The sequence below is a fragment of the Balaenoptera borealis genome (genome assembly GCF_965194805.1).
Source record: "Balaenoptera borealis genome assembly, chromosome: 1".
In the NCBI taxonomy this organism is placed as follows: domain Eukaryota; kingdom Metazoa; phylum Chordata; class Mammalia; order Artiodactyla; family Balaenopteridae; genus Balaenoptera; species Balaenoptera borealis.
The window spans coordinates 9,950,074-9,972,208 of record NC_138860.1 but is presented as its reverse complement, the minus strand read 5'-3'; the positions used below and the strand labels follow the sequence as shown (position 1 = coordinate 9,972,208).

At 37.3% G+C, this 22,135-nt stretch overlaps 1 protein-coding gene across 1 annotated transcript in view; it reads right to left on the bottom strand.

The window, feature by feature from the left end:
* Window positions 1-22,135, bottom strand: part of LOC309630376 (uncharacterized protein) — a gene marked incomplete at its 5' end in the record, with an annotated part of 1,321,579 nt that overhangs the window by 939,195 nt on the left and 360,249 nt on the right. Inside the window, one exon of the mRNA XM_082395555.1 lies at window positions 18,040-18,122. Coding sequence (XP_082251681.1) covers window positions 18,040-18,122 — 83 coding nt within the window. The remainder of the gene's footprint in view (window positions 1-18,039; window positions 18,123-22,135) is intronic.

The window sequence follows — 22,135 nt, the reverse complement described above, 5'->3', positions numbered from 1 at the left end:
TCTCTTTCCTTAAGCTAAAGAATCATAAAAACAATAAATCTGGATGTGGAAGAAAATAAATTTTTCACTAGCATTTTATTAATGCAAGACTTTATCACAGTATGTAGGCACAGAACATCCATGATCAAAAGTAGCTGTCTTTCACAGACAGCCAAAAGGCACATGGAAAACATGCTTGACATCACTAATTATCAGGGAAATGCAAATCAAAACCACAGTGAGCTGGCATCTCACACCAGTCAGAATGGCTATCATCAAAAAGAACACAAATAACAAATGCTGACAAGGATGTGGAGAAAAGGGAACCCTCGTACACTGTTGGTGGGAATGTAGATCAGTGCAGTCACTGTGGAAAACAGTATGGAGGTTTTTCAAAAAACTAAAAATAAGAACTGCCATATGACCAGCAATTCCACTTCTGGGTATGTATCCAAAAAAAACCCAAAAGTACTAGCTTGAAAAATTACAATGTTAATAACAGCATTATTTACAATTGCCAAGATATGGAAGCAACATAAGTGTCCATCAACAGATGAATGGATAGAGAAGGTGTTTTATATATATATATAAAATGGAATATAGATAGATAAATAAAGTGGTATACTACTCAGCCATTAAAAAAAAGAATGAAATTTTGCCATGTGCAGCAACGTGGATGGACTTGGAGGGCATTATGCTAAGTGAAATAAGTCAAACAGAGAAAGACAAATACTATACGATATCACTTATGTGTGGAATCTAAAAAATACAACAAACTAGTAAATAAAACAAAAAAGAAGCAGACTCACAGATATACCAAACAAACTTCTGGTTACCAGTGGGGAGAGGGAAGGGGCAAGGGGCAATACAGGGGTGGGGGAAAAAAGGGTTATTATGGGATTATATGAAATCATGTGTGTGAAACTTTTGAAAATCATAAAGCACTACAGAATTCAAAGAATGTTTCATTCAATTAAAAAAAAATAAAAAGATATACAAAAAAAGTAGTTGTCTTTCAAATATGATCACATTCAGCATTCTACATGTATTAAACAATTATTTAAAACTACTTTTGGAAACTACAGTAGAATGATAACCTCCCAAGTCATATATCTCTCATTCTAATACCTATTGTATTTTCAACAGTTCATAATATTACTGTCTTTTAGCATTTCAGAGTTTGAGTAGCATACGATAGAAAAATGGGCCATCTATAAATGTATTTAACAAGTCATACCCATTCACCCTCAAACACACCAAATTTTTCATACTTGCATATACAAAAAAGAAACGTGATACTGCTAATGGAATATCTGTCTACCACTCTTAAGTTAGTTATTTTTCATTCTGCCCTCCAAATACACACACACACACACACACACACACACCCCACAAATACACAAATTAGGATGTCAGAAACAGCAACATTTTTTAATGTGAAAAACTGGCATCGTTGTTAATACCAAAACCATTTTCCCAGATCTTTTAGAATTCTTCCAGGACAATTTTTTTTTTTTAATGCAGATTATCTGGCTTTTTATTGTTGTAAAGATGGAAGTGATACTTTTTTTTTTTAATTTTACACTTTATTTATTTATTTATTTATTTTTAGGCTGTGTTGGGTCTTCGTTTCTGTGCGAGGGCTTTCTCTAGTTGCGGCAAGCGGGGGCCACTCTTCATCGCGGTGCGCGGGCCTCTCACTATCGCGGCCTCTCTTGCTGCGGAGCGCAGGCTCCAGATGAGCAGGCTCAGTAGTTGTGGCTCACGGGCCTAGTTGCTCCGTGGCATGTGGGATCTTCCCAGACCAGGGCTCGAACCCATGTCCCCTGCATTGGCAGGCAGATTCTCAACCACTGCGTCACCAGGGAAGCCCCTTCCAGGACAATTTTGACAGAGATTTAATCTTAATGACATAAACAAAGTTGCTGCTCAATAATTCATTTCATAAAACCAGAGGGAAAGACAGAGCAACTGTATGACACTAAATCACTCCTTGGATCTTAAGTACTCCTCACAGTAACCAGCCTTTTCTTTCTTTAAGAGTGTGTAGTTTCCTTGGAGAGATGCTAATTTTAATTTTACTAGCCTAGCTATTCTTTCTTTATAAATCTGCAGGTTTCTCAGAAAGATACAAATTTTAATCGTAGATATATGGAGAAGGAAAAAAATGTGCATATTTACTCAGATTCCTAAAGACATGTAAAACCTTTTACAACATAGGCTCTGCTAATTCAAAATTAAGGGTAACCTAGATAGAGAATGAACTGAAATTCTTTGTTCATCTAGGAAGAAAAAAATGTTGAATAAATGAAATCTTAGCCAATTGATGGATTCAAATTTTTGTTTTCACAAACTTTTTACATTTCATATTCAATACATTCCATATGATATTAGTAGCAATACCAATTCACATGTGAATACCAGATCTAGAGAGTAATAATTGTTCTTAACATACCAAAACCATGGTGTGAGTTTTAGTTATGAAACACACATGAAATAATATTCCTCTGTCTCATTGTTTATAGCATGCATTTCACAATTAATAATTGTGTACCACCGCAGCACTTTTAAAAATTTCTAAAAAAATTTCTATTATTTTTTAACTTTTTGTTTATTACTTCGAGACAGAAACTAATTTTTGGTATATACATTCCACAACACCCACAATGAACAAATGTTTATTGATTTAAATTTTTCCTTAAATTGCATTAAAGTATATAATTATGTAATAATTATAATCTATTTTTAGAATTATTATTTAATTATAATTACATTCTTCTTTTTAATTTATTTTATTTATTCATTTAGGCTGCATTGGGTCTTCGTTGCTGCATGCAGGCTTTCTCTAGTTGCGGTGAGTGGGGGCTACTCTTCGTTGCAGTGCGCAGGCTTCTCATTGCGGTGGCTTGTCTTGTTGTGGAGCACGGCCTCTAGGCACGCGGGCTTCAGTAGTTGTGGCACGTGGGCTCAGTAGTTGTGGCTCGCAGGCTCTAGAGCACAGGCTCAGTAGTTGTGGCACATGGGCTTAGTTGCTCCGCGGCATGTGGGATCTTTCCAGACCAGGGCTTGAACCCGTGTCCCCTGCATTGGCAGGCAGATTCGTAACCACTGCACTACCAGGGAAGCCCTATAATTACATTCTTAATTGCAATGTTATGAATCTAGAGTAATTCCTGTTTTTTTCTATACATACCAAATATACATGGTGTATCTACATAAACAACATCTTGCCAGAGTTGGGGTTTTGGCTTCCTTTTCTTGTAAAAAACCTAAGAGACTATCTTGACTATTTGACTTGTAAATGGAAAGTATATGATGACTAAATGGACTGTCACTGCATGTTAACTGGACTGTCATTGCTCACTGGACTCCAGTTTGAATGGGAAGGATGGTACCTGTTAGGCTGAGAAGAAGCCAGTGCCAGTAAATTCTACAGCAAACATATCTCCTTCCATAGATCCCATTTCCTGCAAACATGTGTTGGTTGTTCTCCAACCCAACAACCAGCATATGACAATTTCTGTTGTATATACTTTGCACCAGAGCAGATCAATAATAGGAACATTTTAAAGTCACTTGTTAAAAATAAATAAAATAACTGAGACTTCCCTGGCGGTCCACTGGTTAAGACTCCACGCTTCCACTGCAGGGGGCACGGGTTCGATCCCTGGTCAGGGAACTAAGATCCCCCATGCTATGCAGCATGGCCAAAAAAAATAAATAAATAAATTTTAATAAATAAATAAATAAATAAAAGAACTGGTTCTTCTAATGCTGATTATGAACTCTAACTTTTCAGATAAACAATTATTTCCTTCTGGTTTTTTATATTTCAACACGTGCAACAAAAGACAACTTAGGGTCTGATAAGTAGCAGTATTCCCCTCAAAGTACAATCCAGCAGTGGGGCCATTAAAAAGCATGCAATTTCTGTTTACATTTTGGTCAAGATATCTTCTAGGTTTGTTTCATGAAAAACGGCCTAAGTCAACAACCGCAGTCAGGCTCTGTCTACATAGGAATAAACAGGTAGAATTTAAGGTTCACCTAAAACCAGATTCAACCCACAGTACAATGAAATTAATGAGAAGTAGTTTTGATTAAATAATTAGAAATTTTCCAAATACAAGGAAATTTAATAATTTTAGATTGTCTATTATGCAGGTGTTGTGGAGTATTTAAGGGAGTATTAAAATTACTATTTGAACACAAGAAGAATTAAACAATCAATTTAAAAATTGATGAAAAGCTTGCTACAAATAAAAATTTAAAGAGAAATATCATAAAATGGTGTATGATTAATTGTAAAAGAGGTAGTATTAACAATGAGTCAGTAGAGATATTCTTTCATATATATTCCATAATCAAAACTCAGAACAACTTTAATGTTAGCTAAGAATGATTAATAATCAAGTCAGATGTTCATATATGGATCAATCCTGAAAAAATGTTTGAAGTTTTCCAAAAATTAAAGTATATTACAGATGCATATTTACATGCATCTATAATAAATAAATATTATACCATTTTATCCATTATTATATATAATATTAAAATGAATAAGTAGGATTAACAACTTTTAACAACAATATTTTGATCCTAGGATTATTTAGCTTATTGTGAACACTGATATAATAAGTTATATGTGGCTCCTTGATAAAAGAAGAAATCTTTAATCCTTTTTATTAAACTGTATTCTCTATAACTGTTAATCTTTAGATTCCTTAAATTCTATTATTCATTGTATCAAGTAAAATTTCCTATTTTTAGAAAATTTCTTCTTTACTAGGATTTTGAAATGTGTACATTTATTCTAGCATTACAAGATTTTTGTAGAAAAAAACTATTTACCTCATTTGTGTCATTCATGATTTTATATGTTTAGATTTGGTTGCTATTTAGTTTATTTTTTAGACTTTTAAGTCTAAAAGTTTATACCCACCTCTGTCTATCATGTAGCTTTAGATTCTGAAAAGAATTTTTCTGCATAAATTATTATTTTTTTGTTTTCATTTACTACACTGGCTCTTTTGGTTGCTGCATTACTATAAATTAACACCTTAGGATACCATCTCTGAAACTAAGATGCTTTTCTGCTACCAATGTCAATAGCTATTAAATATTTAAATGCTTAAAAAACTCTGTATATTACTTTTTATCAAACATAAAACTAACCTGATAACCTTCTGCTGATGCAAATGTTGGCATGTCTCTAGCACAGAATAACTGTGCCCTTTCCCTTTATTTTCTAGCTCTGAGCCATTTTCTTGCAAAAATAACTATTTATGTTACACTGATATAATATATTAAACCCTAGTTCTTTGTGGAACCCCAAAGATACTCTTTAGAAATTCAAGTAGATTATATAAAGCGGGTCTTTCTTTAGTTATATAACCTAAATTAGCATGATTTACCATTGGAAGAGTGAAAAATCACATAACCTATTTTTTTCTAATTTGTCATTTTGTTAAGTATTCAGAGTTTTTTTTTTCTTCTCCCATTTATAAATGTCTATAGTTTATCCATTGTGGAGGTGAGGCTAATTCATACATACTTCCTTATGTGAATTAAATTGATAATCAAATTTGAAATACATCATTAAGCTTTTTATATATAAATTATACATTTTGTATAATTTATATATACATTTTGTCTCATAAAACCCCAGTTTTCTCTTTGGATTCCTTTAAATCTGTCAGACATATACCATCCAGATACGTTGCTTTGTCTGTTTTGATTTTGTTAAACTTCTTGTGAACTGGCCACACCAATCCGATTCAAGAAATAATTTTGGAGAGAGGCTCTCTCTGCTATACACAGCAAATATAGATATATTCCAGGTAATTGTGGATACAGCCCTATTGTTTCTTCCAGGATATTAACTTTATTCTCATTTCTAATTCCAGTTTTATGTCAGTTATTATAATGAAGATTCCTTCTCTCATCTCAAGATTTCTGAAGAAGAGAGTAATAAAACCACATTTAAGTATTAGTCTTGCACAAAATGATTGATTCGAAGTCTATAATAATATAACACCTGGGATGACTTTAAACTAGTATACAATCATCTTCCGATCATGTTTAATTTAAAATTCCACTGCTTCCTTAGATAAAAATGTTCCTTCCAATCTTCTTAAGAGCTTTGGGTTTTTCATCTAAACATTTCAGGTTCTGCCAACACAGCCTCTGTAATTAGTAGCTCCAGGCCAGTAAATTCATCCTGCGTGTCAGTTGCACCATTTCTACTAACTTCAGTCCATGATGCTAAAGCAAATCATCACAACTGGCTTCTCAGACTTGAAATTGAATTTGACAAACACTCTTTGGGAGTTTTGCAGAATAAGAACGTGAGCTACAGACAACAATGACACCTGTTACAAAGGCCATGTTCTAACCGCATTACATGTATTCAGTTCCCGCTGACTTCAAAGAAAGCCGTGAGCATGTAAGAAAAAACACAGTTTGTCCCTGGATTCCTAACACATTTCTAATGGCATATAGGAAACATCATGCTTCTCATTGAACCTGGGACTTCCAGGTTCCAAGTGATGATACATATTTTATTTGCTATTTAAATAATGTCCGTTTTGGTATATTATTCCAACGGATCTCATGTTCCTCCACCTTGCCACAAGACTGTAGTCTCAAAAGCATAGTTATGAAAGATAAAAACCGTCATACATTACGATAAGTGCTAGGAAAGTCAGAAGTAAAGTCAAGAAAAAAAGGATGAAGCAATTTCAGAAGAGGTTAGAACAAAGGAAATCAGGGAAATTTTAACACCCTGTCTTCATTTTACCAGAGAGAAAACACAGGTTCAGGGAAGAAAATGAGAGCCCAGGGGCAAAGAGCTAGTTAGTGACAGAACTGAGAATAAAAACCACATCTTCTTATTTTCATTATGATGTTTTCAGTCTCTTATCACTGAATCTCCAGGGATACAAGCATAAATTTAAACTACAAATTCCAAATAATAAAAAGTAAATAAAAGAGACTCTGAAGGAACAAGAAGAAGTTAAAAATATTCTAAACAGAACGTTTAAAATGATCATTGTGGTAACTTTTAGTAAGGTAATAAATACATTAGTCAGGTTAATTTTTCAAAATAACTAACTCGGATTTCAAAATTCACATTAACATGCAAATTATTTGGAACTTTTAGTTATAAAGAAGGAAAATGTGGCTGACAAAATAATGATCTGGAGAAGTAACCCTAAGTTTGTGTATCTTGGGATTTATAGTAGAAAAAAACTGGAAGTTATAAAAGTTTAAATTATATGTTTGTTTCCCTGGAAAGAATTTTAAAATTCAAAAAAACTACAGGCAGAAATGTGCTTTGTTTTGGACTAACTTGTTAAAAGATGGTAAACTCAGCCATGTTCCCCTCCAGCTTTCTTCCACCTCAAGCGCTGTATCTAAAGGAGACAAAATGGCAGTGTAGCCTTCGGTCTCTAATTTGTTTCATGCCTATTTTCCAGCATCCAAACACAAACGAAATTGCAAACCTCAGTGGACTTCTTTTGAAAATGAAGACACTGGTTGACTTTTGATTGGTGCTTAAAAAACATATCCTGGGGAAATACTGCATCTTTTATACCTGCACATTCCTGACCTCATAAGAGAACAAGTGCTCCCAATAGCTTGCAGGTATTATTTATTACTTTTAAGGAAAACGGAAGTTCTTGAAAATGCACACAGGCCCATAATATCAGTACTTCCACTGATACTGTAAAATAGAAATGAATAAATAAATGAATAATAAATGAAATATCACAAATTGTATTTGCTTTGCCCTCTCATATAAATTATGATGGGACAGTAGAAGTCCCACAATGAATTCAAATAATTAAACATCAGTGTTAAAAAAAAAAAGATGGATGCTAGAGTGTAACCGAGCAGGACCCTATGGGGCCTTTCTGGAGCACACTCCCCCATACACCATGTCCTTGGCCTGTCTCTTGTCTGTAGAAAAACTTTAGCCTCCTAGGCTCTCCCCGAGTTTCAAAGAGTAAATTTAATCAGAGAAGTGAAAAAATGCAGAAAAAAGGAAAACAGTCAAGCAAGACAAAATAATAATAGTTTAGCCATTAAACAAAGTCAAGGACCTTTAGTTCCTCCTCAAGCACTATAGATAATATTCTGAGCCATGTCCTTTGAGCTGTTTTGCAGATACTGAAACCCCCGCCAGGTGGAAGAGGTTAACTGTCTGCTGCTCACAAGCACGGAGACCCCAGACTGGTTGGAACCAGAAGGGTGATGATGTTGACTCCCGATGACCTCACCACCAACCAATCAGAAGAATGTCCATGAGCTGATCACACACCCCACACACACCCCTCCCTCACCCTGTCTTTAAAACCTTTCCTTGCTCAGTGTGCGGATGCAGGATCAACATCAGCGCTGAGTCCTGCTCAACTTAACGCTGATTCAAGAGAAAGCTAAAAGCCTTTATGAAGACTTGAAGAAGAAACACAGCAAAGAATCAGAGGGCACATCTTTTAATGCCAGCCATGGCTGGTTTCATCGGTTCAAGGCTAGAGCCAGCCTTCACAATGTAAAAGTAAGTGGAGAGACAGCAAGTGCAGATAGGGTAGCTGTCCAGGAACTTCCAGAAACACTTTGAGAAATTATTGATGATGGTGTGTATTTACCCAACCAGGTTTTTAATGTGGATGAGACACAACTGTACTGGAAGAGGATGCCAGACCGAAGTTACATCAGTAAGGAGGAAAAGTTGATGCCGGGCTATAAAGCAGCAAAGGATAGGCTAACTGTTGTTTGGTGGCAATGCTTCCGGTGAATTGAAGCTGCAACCTCTCTTAGTTTATCATTCACAGAACCCAAGAACCCTTAAAAACATAGCCAAGGGCTCTCTTCCTGTTGTGTGGAAGCGTAACCCCAAATCCCGGATTACACAGGCCACGTTCCAGGACTGGTTTTGCCACCACTTTATCCCAGATGTAGAGAAATATTGCTTGGAGAAGGACGTTCCAGCAAAACATTCTTTTGCTGCTTGACTATGCTCTGGGCCACCCCCCATTCATGGATGACTTTCATCCCAACGTCAAAGTACTGCATCTGTCACCAAATACTACGTTGCTCATCCAATCTATGGACCAGGGCATTATAGCGACTTTCAAGAAATATTATTTATGTCACACTTTTTGTCAGGCAGTAAAGGTAAGTGACAAATCAGGAACAACCTAGGGACAACTTTGGGAGGACTATAACATCTACAAGACCATAAAAAACATTGACTTTGCATGGTGTGAGGGTATGGCGGTCACGATGAATGGGGTTTGGAAGAACCTTTGCCCACAGTTTGTTCATGATTTTTGTGGATTTGAGAAGGTAGATCAGAAGTCCGAAGAGGTCTTCAGCAACGTAGTGACCCTCAGCGAGAAGCTGGAGCTAGATCTGCAAGAGGACGATTTCGCTGAACTCCTTGCTGTGCAACATGAGGAGCTTACTGATGGAATTGGAGGCCCAGAGAAAGGATGAAGAGGGACAGGAGGAAGAAAAAGTAACTGAAGAACTGAAGAGATTCACGACACAGAAAATGGCAAGGGAATCTTCGTTATTTGAGGAAGCACTGTTAGTTTTTGAGGCACAGGACCCGAACCTAGAATGGGACCCAAAGGTGGCAGCAGCCATTCAGATTGCAATCCAGTGCTACCTTGTCATCTATGATGAGAAAAAAAGAGCTACTACCCAGACATCAATGGATCATTCTTTCAAGAGGGTAGATAGAATTAAATCCAGCAAGGAACCAGAACCTTTGCCATCAACGTCAGGTATGAGTGAAATTGCAGCTTGCCCTCTGTCTCCTACTGCTGATAATCCTTCACCCCTACCATCTCCCACCTCCCCTCCCTCCTCCAATCAGTAACTCTTCTCGCCTGTTCCCTCGATGCCAGCCCGAGTATCCCAGCTGTTGTACTGTATTACTGTACTTTTCAAGTTACTGTACTGTAAGATTAAAAATGCTTTCTTTGTTTCTGTGTTTGTTTTTTATGTATTGTTTGCGTGAAAAGTATTATAAACCTATTACGGTACAATACCATATAGCCGACTGTGTAAGTTGGGTACCTAGGCGAACTTTGTTGGACTTACAAACAAATTGGACTTACAAACGCACTCTTGGAACAGAACTTGTTCATATGTAGGGGACTTACTGTAAAAGCAAAAAAGAAACAGGAACTAATCAAACTTATAAGCTTTTGCACAGCAAAGGAAACCATAATCAAAATGAAAATACAACCTATGGACTGGGAGAAAATATTAGCAAATGATGAGACTGACAAGGGCTTAATTTCCAAACTATACAAACAGCTCATACAACTCAATAACAAAATAACAACTCAACGGAAAAATGGGTAGAAGACCTAAATAAACATTTCTCCAAAGAAGACATACAGAGAGCCAATAGGCACATGAAAAGATGCTCATCATCACTAATTATTAGATAAACGCAAATCCAAATTACAATGAGGTATCACTTCACACTGATCAGAATGGCCATCATTAAAAAAAATCTACAATTAACAAATGCTGGAGGGGGTATGGAGAAAAGGGAACCCTTCTACACTGTCCGTGGCCATGTAAGTTGGTGCAGCCACTATGGAAAACAGTATGGAGGTTCCTCAAAAAAACTATAAAGAGAGTTGCCATATGATCTAGCAATCCCACTTGTGGACATATAACTAGATAAAACTATAATTCAAAAAGATACATGAAACCCTATGTTCATAGCAGCACTATTTATAATAGCCAAGACATGGAAACAACCTAAATGTTCACTGAAAAATGAATGTATTAAAAAAAAAAAAAAAAAAAAAAAACCTTTCCTTGAAGGCCTTCAGGGAGTTCAGGCTTTTTGAGCCCTAGTTACCCGGACTTCTTGCTTGGAACCCTGCAATAAATGTGGACTTCCCTTCACTACAACCTGCTGTCAGTAGATTGGCTTTACTGCACGTGGGCAAGCGGCCCCAAGTTTGGTTCGGTAACAAGAGGGCTACTTCTAGAAATGTAAGGTGTAATTCAGATCCACATCTGTAAGGATTCATTGACTGACTATGACCTATGACACTATGACCACACTAGTACAAAGGGACTTTGTGGTACCTGATACATTTTTTCACCCATTTGCAACTACAACTCCCACTTCTAATAACAGTAGAAAACTTGGTTGCCACAAACAACCTCTGGGTCCCGGAAATGTTTGGGTCTCAGAAACAGAAGAACAAAAATGGTGACTTCAAATCTCAAAGGGTCAGGGAAGAATTGTCTTAGTGTGGAAGCAGACACTAAATAATTTGCAGAATGATAAGGAGTAGTATCACATCGATTACATTGCTTCAGATTATGCTTTTCCAAACACTAACTGGAAATCTACCAATAGGTGTACCAGACCACATGCTACATGCTTTCCTTTATATCTCATTTACTCTTCACAGCAACTGTATGAATAAACATAGTTATATCTACTTTATAAATAAAGAAACTGAGAGTCCACAAGATTAAGTAACATGATCAAGGTAACACAGCTAGTAAGAGCAGACGTGTTTTTTTTTAAACAGATTCCCTCTACCATTTGTTCTTCAGCAAAGGTAACAGAGCTTGCTTGAAATTCCACTGTCATGAATTCAGTCTTTCAAAAAATATAATATTTATTGTTCTATAACTGAATGGAATTTGGCTTGCAATGTGTTTTCCGACCAGAAGAATTTATCTTGCCAATTTAAGGAAATACAGCCCTTTGCAATGTAAAATTGAATCCAATTGAGTCCTCTCTCTCTCTCTCTTGCTCTCCCTCATTCCCTTCTTGCTCCTTCTTCTCCTCTCCCTGAAGTTATGTAATTTCCAGTGGCCTTACATGTTTTCCTGCAACTGAAGCAAGGGCATCTTGCCCATGTAATGGTGGGTACCATCGCTGGCCTCCCCTGAGCCCAGTTGATCCTGCCTTGTCTAGGTATCATCTTCTATCTCTATTGCATCTGCTGTTCATGTCTCTGATCCTCCATGACATCCAGTGACGGGTCTGTGCTCTATACATCCTTTCTTCCAGTGGTGAGGCTCTCACACCTATTTCCACACCTTTCTTGTAAACAGGGTAAATTTATAAATCTTCCCTCAACTTGCCTGGCCTGGATGTGCAGAACTCCATAACATTGCTATGACTCAGGCTGGTCCACAAGGTACCACACTCAACCACTGACAGCCTACAACTCCAATATTCCAAGACACCTGCTATCTTGTTTAGCTGTGCCCTGAGATGCATTAAGTCATGGCATATTCAGCTCTGAGATATCTCCAAACTTATCAGGTGTCTCCAGAGTCATACCTTCTCCCTGGACTCAGCTGAGAAGATTATATCAAAGACTAAAACTCTTTCCAAAGACCCAGCAACCATTAAACGAAATGCATTTTCCTCAGTCTCTTTCCTGCCCTGTGGTTGAACCCATCTTCTTCAAGAATGGCTCCTGGAAAGAAAATCATTAAGCACTATATCTGCAATCCACAATCTCCCTCGTGGCAGGAGGAGGGAGATGGGGAGCCACCCTGGAAACAAAGAAGCTAATCTAGCCAAATCTCCTTACAATCATGCTGACAACAGATGGCCTGACACACACGCTCATGGTGTTCTCTCAAGAGAGTCTTCATCTATGAAAATATTTTAGCAGAATATACTTGATTTGCCTACGATTGTTGGTACTAAACAAACCTGTAATCTACAAATTTATGGCACATGGCTTCCTGGAAGATGTCACATAAGCTATACAACCACCTGGAAATTAAATGATAATGTGTCATAGCAAAATGGCCCTCTTTTGTGTCGTTTATGTAGACACAAATGTCACACAGAGGCGCACGTAGTAACCTGAGCCAGAGCGCATCCTGACTGGCAAGAAATAACCTGAGTAACTGCACTGAAGGTCCAGATCTCTCCCTGTTTCACCTGTGCCTCATGATTATATGTCTTCTTGAAATTATTAGCAAAGCTTGTTATTGGGTAAGATTTCTCATGTGAGTGAGTCTGATTTGACAATCCAGCCCTTTGTATTATCTCTACTCATCACTAATTCTCTCTTATTGGTTTAAGCGCTATGCTCTGAGTCATCCAAATTTGAGCTGTTGATATTTTTAAATAAGATTATAAAATTCAGGGAATTCCTTGGTGGTCCAGTGGTTAGGACTCTATGCTCTCACTGCTGAGGGTGTGGGTTCAATCCCTGGTCAGGGAAACTAAGATCCTGCGAGCCAGCGTGGCCAAAAAAAAAAAAAAAAAAAAAAGATTATAAAATTCACTAAATGCTTCTGACTCAACAATTAAAAGGAGGGATATTTCTGAATATTGTGTGCTTGACGCAGTGAACATAAAAGACTTACTGATGCTTGAATGGTGAGAAGAATAAGGATAACAAGAATATTTAAAACACATAATCCAATATTAAAATATAAAATAGTACTCGTAATTCAGAAGTTTACTGTGGCAGTATCACTACATCATCTTAAAATACATTAGAGTCACACTTTTACTACCCTATCTTCCTAACTGGATGAGTATTTAACTATTTTAGCTAAATACAAATAGTTATTAATATAATTTTTGTTAATAATATTGTGAATAGATTGATAAATTCCTATGTCATCATATATTTACAAGTATTGTTTAAAAACAAACATGGACTATTAGTGATCTCTGAGATCTTGACTAGGACATGGACAGAAAGATTGAGTGCAATATTCAGTTACAACAATCATTGTGAGAATTAGATTTGTTGAATTCTTATAAAGACGTTTCTATACAAGTTTATCAGACATGATTTGATTACTAGAAAAGTCACAAACACAGATATATTGCTAAGTATGACATAAGATGATTGACCATTTTATAAACAAAGTATCATATTCAATGATCAAAACCCAACAAATATGAGTCTCGAGTCTATAAACAAGACCAAGAGACAACCATCAGAATGGGAGAAAATATTTGCAAATGAAGCAACTGACAAAGGATTAATCTCCAAGATTTACAAGCAGCTCATGCAGCTCAATAACAAAAAAACGAACAACCCAATCCAAAAATGGGCAGAAGACCTAAATAGACATTTCTCCAAAGAAGATATACAGATTGCCAACAGACACATGAAAGAATGCTCAACATCTTTAATCATTAGAGAAATGCAAATCAAAACTGCAATGAGATATCATCTCACACCGGTCAGAATGGCCATCATCAAAAAATCTAGAAACAATAAATGCTGGAGAGGGTGTGGAGAAAAGGGAACCCTCTTGCACTGTTGGTGGGAATGTAAATTGATACAGCCACTATGGAGAACAGTATGGAGGTTCCTTGAAAAACTACAAATAGAACTACCATACGACCCAGCAATCCCACTACTGGGCATATACCCTGAGAAAACCATAGTTCAAAAAGAATCATGTACCAAAATGTTCATTGCAGCTCTATTTACAATAGCCAGGACATGGAAGCAACCTAAGTGTCCATCATCAGATGAATGGATAAAGAAGATGTGGCACATATATACAATGGAATATTGCTCAGCCATAAAAAGAAATGAAATGGAGGTATTTGTAATGAGGTGGATGGACCTAGAGACTGTCATACAGAGTGAAGTAAGTCAGAAAGAGAAAAACAAATACAGTATGCTAACACATATATATGGAATCTAAGGAAAAAAAAAAAAAAGGCCATGAAGAACCTAGTGGCAAGACGGGAATAAAGACACAGACCTACTAGAGAATGGACTTGAGGATATCGGGAGGGGGAGAGGTGAGATGTGACAGGGTGAGAGAGTGTCATGGACATATATACACTACCAAATGTAAAATAGATAGCTAGTGGGAAGCAGCCGCATAGCACAGGGAGATCAGCTCGGTGCTTTGTGACCACCTAGAAGGGTGGGATGGGGAGGGTGGGAGGGAGGGAGATGCAAGAGGGAAGAGATATGGGAACATATGTATAACTGATTCACTTTGTTATAAAGCAGAAACTAACACACCATTGTAAAGCAATTATATTTCAATAAAGATGTTTAAAAAAAACAAAACAAAACAAAATTTAATAGAGAAGCCTCAAAGTAATCTATACAAATTAGCTATTTGCCTTATGATACGAATATTTTCAACTTTAATTGAAACTAACTATAAGTGAATCAAAAATTATTATTACAAAAGAAAAAAGTAATACTCTGGATTTTCCAAATGAATCTACCATTATGGACCAAATTGTATGACATATACTTGAGAATTTAATTATTTCCCATTAAAATTAAGTATTGATATATTTCAACTGGTAACTATTAAATAGTCTATTTTTCATGTTTATGTTTGGTATTTTTTCTTGTCAATGATGTAAAAGAGCTAACAAGATTTTATGAATGTAGAAAGTGAGAATAAGTACAAAGACCTTAAAAAAGAAAGTTTAGGGATTTCCCTGGCGGCCCAGTGGTTAAGGACTTCGCCTTCTGATGCAGGGGGTGTGGGTTCGATCCCTGGTTGGGGAGGTGGGATCCCACATGCCTTGTGGCCAAAAGACCAGGGCATGGAACGGAGGCAATATTGTAACAAATTCAGTGGGGACTTTAAAAATGGTCCACATTAAAAAAAAAAAAAAAAAGTTTAAAACCTCTTTTTAGACCATTTCTTTTAAAGTGAAAACGAATGAAAATAGTTCTAATAATATTTCCTAGTATCACAATTTTTTCCAGTTTAAAAATTAGAATTCCTATGAGGTTCTGCAAATGTGTTATTCTTTACGAGAAACTGGGATTGTTTCATTACTAGAAGAAAATATCAGAACATAAAAATTTAAAATCCAGAGGTTTCTACAGATCTTGAGGAGATGTATTATGATAGTGTTTCTTAAGGCCACGTATTTTAATAAACAGAAGTGACAGCATGGCTCTAGGGCAAATCTATACATTTAAATAAAAAGTACAGTGATGCTGTTCACATACAAAACATTTTTTGTACCAGTGATATATTATTATATGTTGCCAAATGTACCTTAGATATTTGTCTACATAGCCCAGAACTAAATGTAATAAAACCAGACCAGCACCTGTTTAAGTTTACATTATTTTGTGCACATTATTACAGAACGCAGAGTTTTTCAAGCAACATTCAGATAAGATGCTTCACCAGATAGAACCTGTTTTACTTTTAAGTCAGGGCTGCCCAGGCAAAACCAACCTTCCCAAGTGAAATAATAAACAAAAGTGTGTGTTACTAGGATGGTATTTTCTGGGAGTATATCACACAGTGCAGTCTATAATTTAGAATAAATTTATTCTAAATATATACCATTCATAATATGGTATACATAGACTATGGGCTCTTTTATACATAATTTTTTTTTACCCTGAGTCTTTTATACAGTATGTATAACTATAAAGAACTCAGAAAACTTTCTACTCTTTGACATACTTGGATATATGGTCCAAATGTGGCATCCTCAGGCTGTAGCACAGAAAACTTACCTTATAGTTATCAATACAGGAAGGAAGGAAGGAAGGGAGAAAATACTGCTGGAAATTAAAAAGAAAGCTGATTTCTAGATAAAATAATGTCAATCCCAAAAGAACGATCTAGTTTTCAGCCTGTGGACACCCTTGGATGGAAAAGTCTTCTGTGTATTTGTCAGCAAATAAGGTTCATATAGTGACTAATCTTTGTCAACTCAATGTAGAAAGTCAAAATACAAAGAGGCAAACTATTTTGAATTAACTGTTTAGATCATATATACACAATGCCTAATAGTTTATAACTTTTCTAATTAACAATGAGAATATTGTTTTATAAATGCCTGTTTGACTAATTTTTATTTTTCTAAATTAGAATTCAGCTTAGTGGGCTTCCCTGGTGGCGCAGTGGTTAAGAATCCGCCTGCCAATGTAGGGGACATGGGTTCAAGCCTTGGTCTGGGAAGATCCCACATGCCGTGGAGCAACTAAGCCCGTGCACCACAATTACTGAGACTGTGCTCCAGAGCCCGCGAGCCACAACTCCTGAAGCCCGGGCGCCTAGAGCCCGTGCTCTGCAACAAGAGAAGCCACCTCAATGAGAAGCCCGTGCACCACAACAAAAAGTAGCCCCCGCTCACCACAGCTAGAGAAAGCCGGCGCACAGCAGCAAAGACCCAACGCAGCCAAAAATAAATAAATAAAATTAATTAATTAATTAAAAAATTCAGCTTAGTGAGTTTATGAGTTTAGATCAATGGTTTTCAATCCAAAACCCTGGACTCCAGGGTTCACGCCAAAATGGACTCCAAAATAACAATAATGATGCTAATGATAATACTGATAAAATAATAATAAAAAAACACTTATTGTGTGCCTACTGTATTCCAGAAACTGTTTTATATACGTTACATCTATGAAATATTTAATCCTTTACAACAAAGCTGTGAGCTTAGTGTTCTTCATTCTACAAACAAGGAGATTAATGCAGAGAGAGAGAGGAAGAAACTTTGACCAAGGTCACTCAGTTAGTAACTGGCTGAGCTAAGATTTGAACCCAAGCAACCTAGATATTTTAATCACTCTGCATCCCACCTTTCAAGATAGTCATGGGAAGTCTATGAGCTATTTTCAATTTCAAACTGTCTTATAGACATTGCTCATTTATCCATTTTGGATGAATTAAATAAAACACCGTTCCTTTGACTTTGGTCAAAATTATGTCAATTCAGAGTGGCAACACTAATTGATTACAAATTATGATCTGAAGTCTGTAGATACCTTGGGACACAAGGAAGACCATGACCTATCCATCACCTCACAACCAGTTGTTAGGAAAATTAAAACAGGAAAACCTAGCTTTTGGGGGTTTCTTGCCAATATGCTCCTGAACTTCCATCTACTTTCTTTAATAAAATAGTACATCAGAATCTCCTTCACACAATGTTTTATGTTTTTCACTGCACTTTCTCACCTTAGCACATTTAAAATATCTGGAGCTAATGCTTTAAAGACTTGCAAACTTTTAAAGTAGATTCTATGCTCAAAAAAAATGAAACAAGGTAAAACCTACTTTTTATCCAGTCAGCACATCCTCTGGTAACATGTTTCTTCCACCTAATTGTAAGGTGCCCAGTTGCAGTGGCGTATAACAACCTGATAAGGATTCATTGCAAAATTCAGTCACAGGGTCAGTCAATCTGAAAAAAAATAACGTTCACACAAATCTGACCTGGATCAAAATTTTTACTGCAGACATGAAAGTAAGCTAGGGTTGGGGTAGAAGTGACAGAGCTATAGAAATGTAGCACACTCATAATCTTTCATTTCTGCCCTGGAGAGGCTTGAAACGTTGAAGCCAGGAACTAGAATATGATCAAACAGCCCCGCTTGTATGTAGCTAAATTGATAAAGCCATGAAAACCTAAATCTAAATTATAAAGTACATTTATGAAGTCCTATCAAACTGAATTGTTATCTTTAGGTGTTCAAAACAAAAATTCTGAACACTGAATAATGGACCAATAAATGCTTAATGAAGGAATGAATATACGGTTCTACCAATCCACACTTTATCTTTTGAGATGGTTTCTCTCACGTCTCTAAAATCCACATAAAGCCAAGACTTGCAACCTATTCCGAGTGATTTGTGGAAGAAGGAAAAGGTGCTGTATTACTCAGAGAAGAAAGCCTATACATTTTGAATATTGAGAAGGTATTTTAAAATGTGGGTAGAAATACAATATGTGTCATAAGATTATTTGTTTGCAGTAGTGAATGGTCACAGCATCCCACAAATTATCCACTAATCACCATCGGTAAAACAAAAAATGTAAGATGGTGACAGATTTGACACGTAAGCCATTTAGTTCATTTTGAACTGTCATTTGGTAGGTTAAAAAAAATTAAAGACAAACATTCAAAACCGAATGGTCAATTTGTATAAACATGTTAAGCTTAAATGTTTAATTTGACAAAGATTATACGGTATAGAAAAACACCCAACAGTTCAGATTTTGAGAAGTGGGAAATTCTATCACACAGAGATAAGAAAGAAAGAATATAATCTCCTAATTTCACACACTTAAAATTGCATGTCTTGTATTGTTTGAAGACTGGACATACTGACAATGCATCTACAATAACAGTCTTAGACTGCACGTGTTGGCTTGCAAAGTCATGAAAATAGTATACATCCATCCTCAACACTCCCCTGAATTACCTAGAAAATGAAGGGAAACACTTTCACATGTACTTATCACAGCAACATATCATAACATTTTTAACTCTATGTTTTTGATATGAATACACAAATCAATTGGCAAATGTGCATAAGTTTTCTCCAAATGTCCTTTCTATTACTACTATTTGACATAAAAAGTTAAAATTAATATACATGCAATGGTATAATACTCAGCCATAAGAAAGAATGAAATAATGCCATTTTCAGCAACATGGATGGACCTCGACATTATCATACTAAGTGAAGTCAGAAAGAGAATGACAAATATCATATGATATCACTTACATGTGCATTTAAAATATGACACAAATGAGCTTATCTACTAAACAGAAACAGACTCGCAGACATAGAGAACAGACTTGTGGTTGCCAAGGTGAGAGGGGGGTGGAGGAGGGATGGATTGGGAGTTTGGGATTAGCAGATGCAAAATATTACATAGAGAATGGATAAACAACAAGGTCCTACTGTATAGCACAAGAAACTATATTCAATATCCTATAATAAACCATAATGGAAAAGAATATGAAAAAGAATATATATATATATAAATATATATATATATAACTGAATCACTTTGCTATACACCAGAAACTAACACAATATTGTAAATCAACTATACTTAAATAAAATGAATTTTTTTTAAAGAAGTTAAAATTAATTATCACCCCTAAATATTCCCTTCAATAAACAATCTACTATAAAAGTCTTATTGTCGGGGGTCTGGGCAAGATGGCGGAAGAGTAAGACACGGAGATCACCTTCCTTCCCACAGATACATTAGAAATACATCTACACGTGGAACTGCTCCTACAAAACACCTACTGAACGCTGGCAGAAGACGTCAGACCTCCCAAAAGGCAAGAAACTCCCCCCATACTAGGGTAGGGCAAAAGAAAAAAGAAATAACAGACAAAAGAATAGGGACAGGACCTGCACCAGTGGGAGGGAGCCATGACGGAGGAAAGGTTTCCACACACTAGGAGCCCCTTCGTGGGCAGAGACGGCGGGTGGCGGAGGGAGAAGCTTCGGAGCCATGGAGGAGAGCGCAGCCACAGGGGTGCGGAGGGCAAAGCGGAGACACTCCCGCCCAGAGGATCCGTGCCGAGCAGCACTCACCAGCCCGAGAGGCTTGTCTGCTCCCCTGCCAGGGCGGGCGGGGCTGGGAGCTGAGGCTTGGGCTTCGGTCGGATCGCAGGTAGAGGACTGGGGTTGGCGGCGTGAACACAGCCTGAAGGGGTTAGTGCACCACAGCTAGCCGGGAGGGAGTCCGGGAAAAAGGTCTGGAGCTGCTGAACAGGCAAGAGACTTTTTCTTGCCTCTTTGTTTCCTGGTGCGCGAGGAGAGGGGATTCAGAGCGCCGCCTAAACGAACTCCAGAGACTGGCGCGAGCCGCGGCTATCAGCGCGGACCCCAGAGACGGGCAGGAGACGCTAAGGCTGCTGCTGCCGCCACCAAGAAGCCTGTGAGCGAGCACAGGTCACTCTCCACACCGCCCCTCCCGGGAGCCGGTGCAGCCCGCCACTGCCAGGGTCCCGTGATCCAGGGACAACTTCCCGGGAGAACGCAGGGCACGCCTCAGGCTGCTGCAACGTCACGCTGGCCTCTGCCGCCGCAGGCTCGCCCCGCCTCCTCCGTACCCCTCCCTCCCCCCGGCCTGAGTGAGCCAGAGTCCCCGAAGCAGCTGCTCCTTTAACCCTGTCCTGTCTGAGCGGGGAACAGACGCCCTCAGGCGACCTACACGCAGAGGCGGGTCCAAAGCCAAAGCTGAACCCCGGGAGCTGTGCGAACACAGAAGAGAAAGGGAAATTTCTCCCAGCAGCCTCAGAAGCAGCGGATTAAAGCTCCACAAACAACTTGATGTACCTGCATCTGTTGAATACCTGAATAGACAACGAATCATCCCAAATTCAGGAGGTGGACTTTGGGAACAGGATATATTATTTTTTCCCCTTTTCCTTTTTTTGTGAGTGTATATGTGTATGCTTCTGGGTGAGATTTTGTCTGTATAGCTTTGCTTTCACCATTTGTCCTAGGGTTCGGTCTGTCCTTTTTTTTTTTTTTTTTTTAACTTAAAAAATTTTTTTTCCTAATAAATTTTTTCTTAATAATTTTTTCCTTATTTTTTATTTTAAAAAATTAAAAAAATTTTTTTCTTAGTAAGTTTTTTCTTAATTTTTATTTTAAAAAATTAAAAATTTTTTTCTTAATACATTTTTTCTTATTTTTTATTATAAAAAATTAATAAATTTATTTTTAAAAATTAAAAAAAATTTTCTTCTTAATAAATTATTTCTTAATAATTTTTTTCTTATTTTTTATTATAATAGCTTTATTTTATTTTATTTTATTTTATTTTATCCTCTTTCTTTCTCTCTATTTTTTCTCCCTTTTATTCTGAGCCGTGTGGATGAAAGGCTCTTGGTGCTTCAGCCAGGCATCAGGGCTGTGCCTCAGGTGGGAGAGCCAAGTTCAGGACACTGGTCCACAAGAGAACTCCCAGCTCCACGTAATACCAAATGGCGAAAATCTCTCAGAGATCTCCATCTCAACATCAAGACCCAGCTTCACTCAACGACCAGCAAGCTACAGTGCTGGACACCCTATGCCAAACAACTAGCAAGACAGGAACACAGCCCCATCCATTAGCAGAGAGGCTGCCTAAAATCATAATAAGGCCACAGACACCCCAAAACACATCACCAGACATGGATGTGCCCACCAGAAAGACAAGATCCAGCCTCATCCACCAGAACACAGGCACTAGTCCCCTCCACCAGGAAGCCTACACAACCCACTGAACCAACCTTAGCCACTGGGGACAGATACCAAAAACAACGGGAACTACGAACCTGCAGCCTGTGAAAAGGAGACCCCAAACACAGTAAGATAAGCAAAATGAGAAGACAGAAAAACACACAGCAGATGA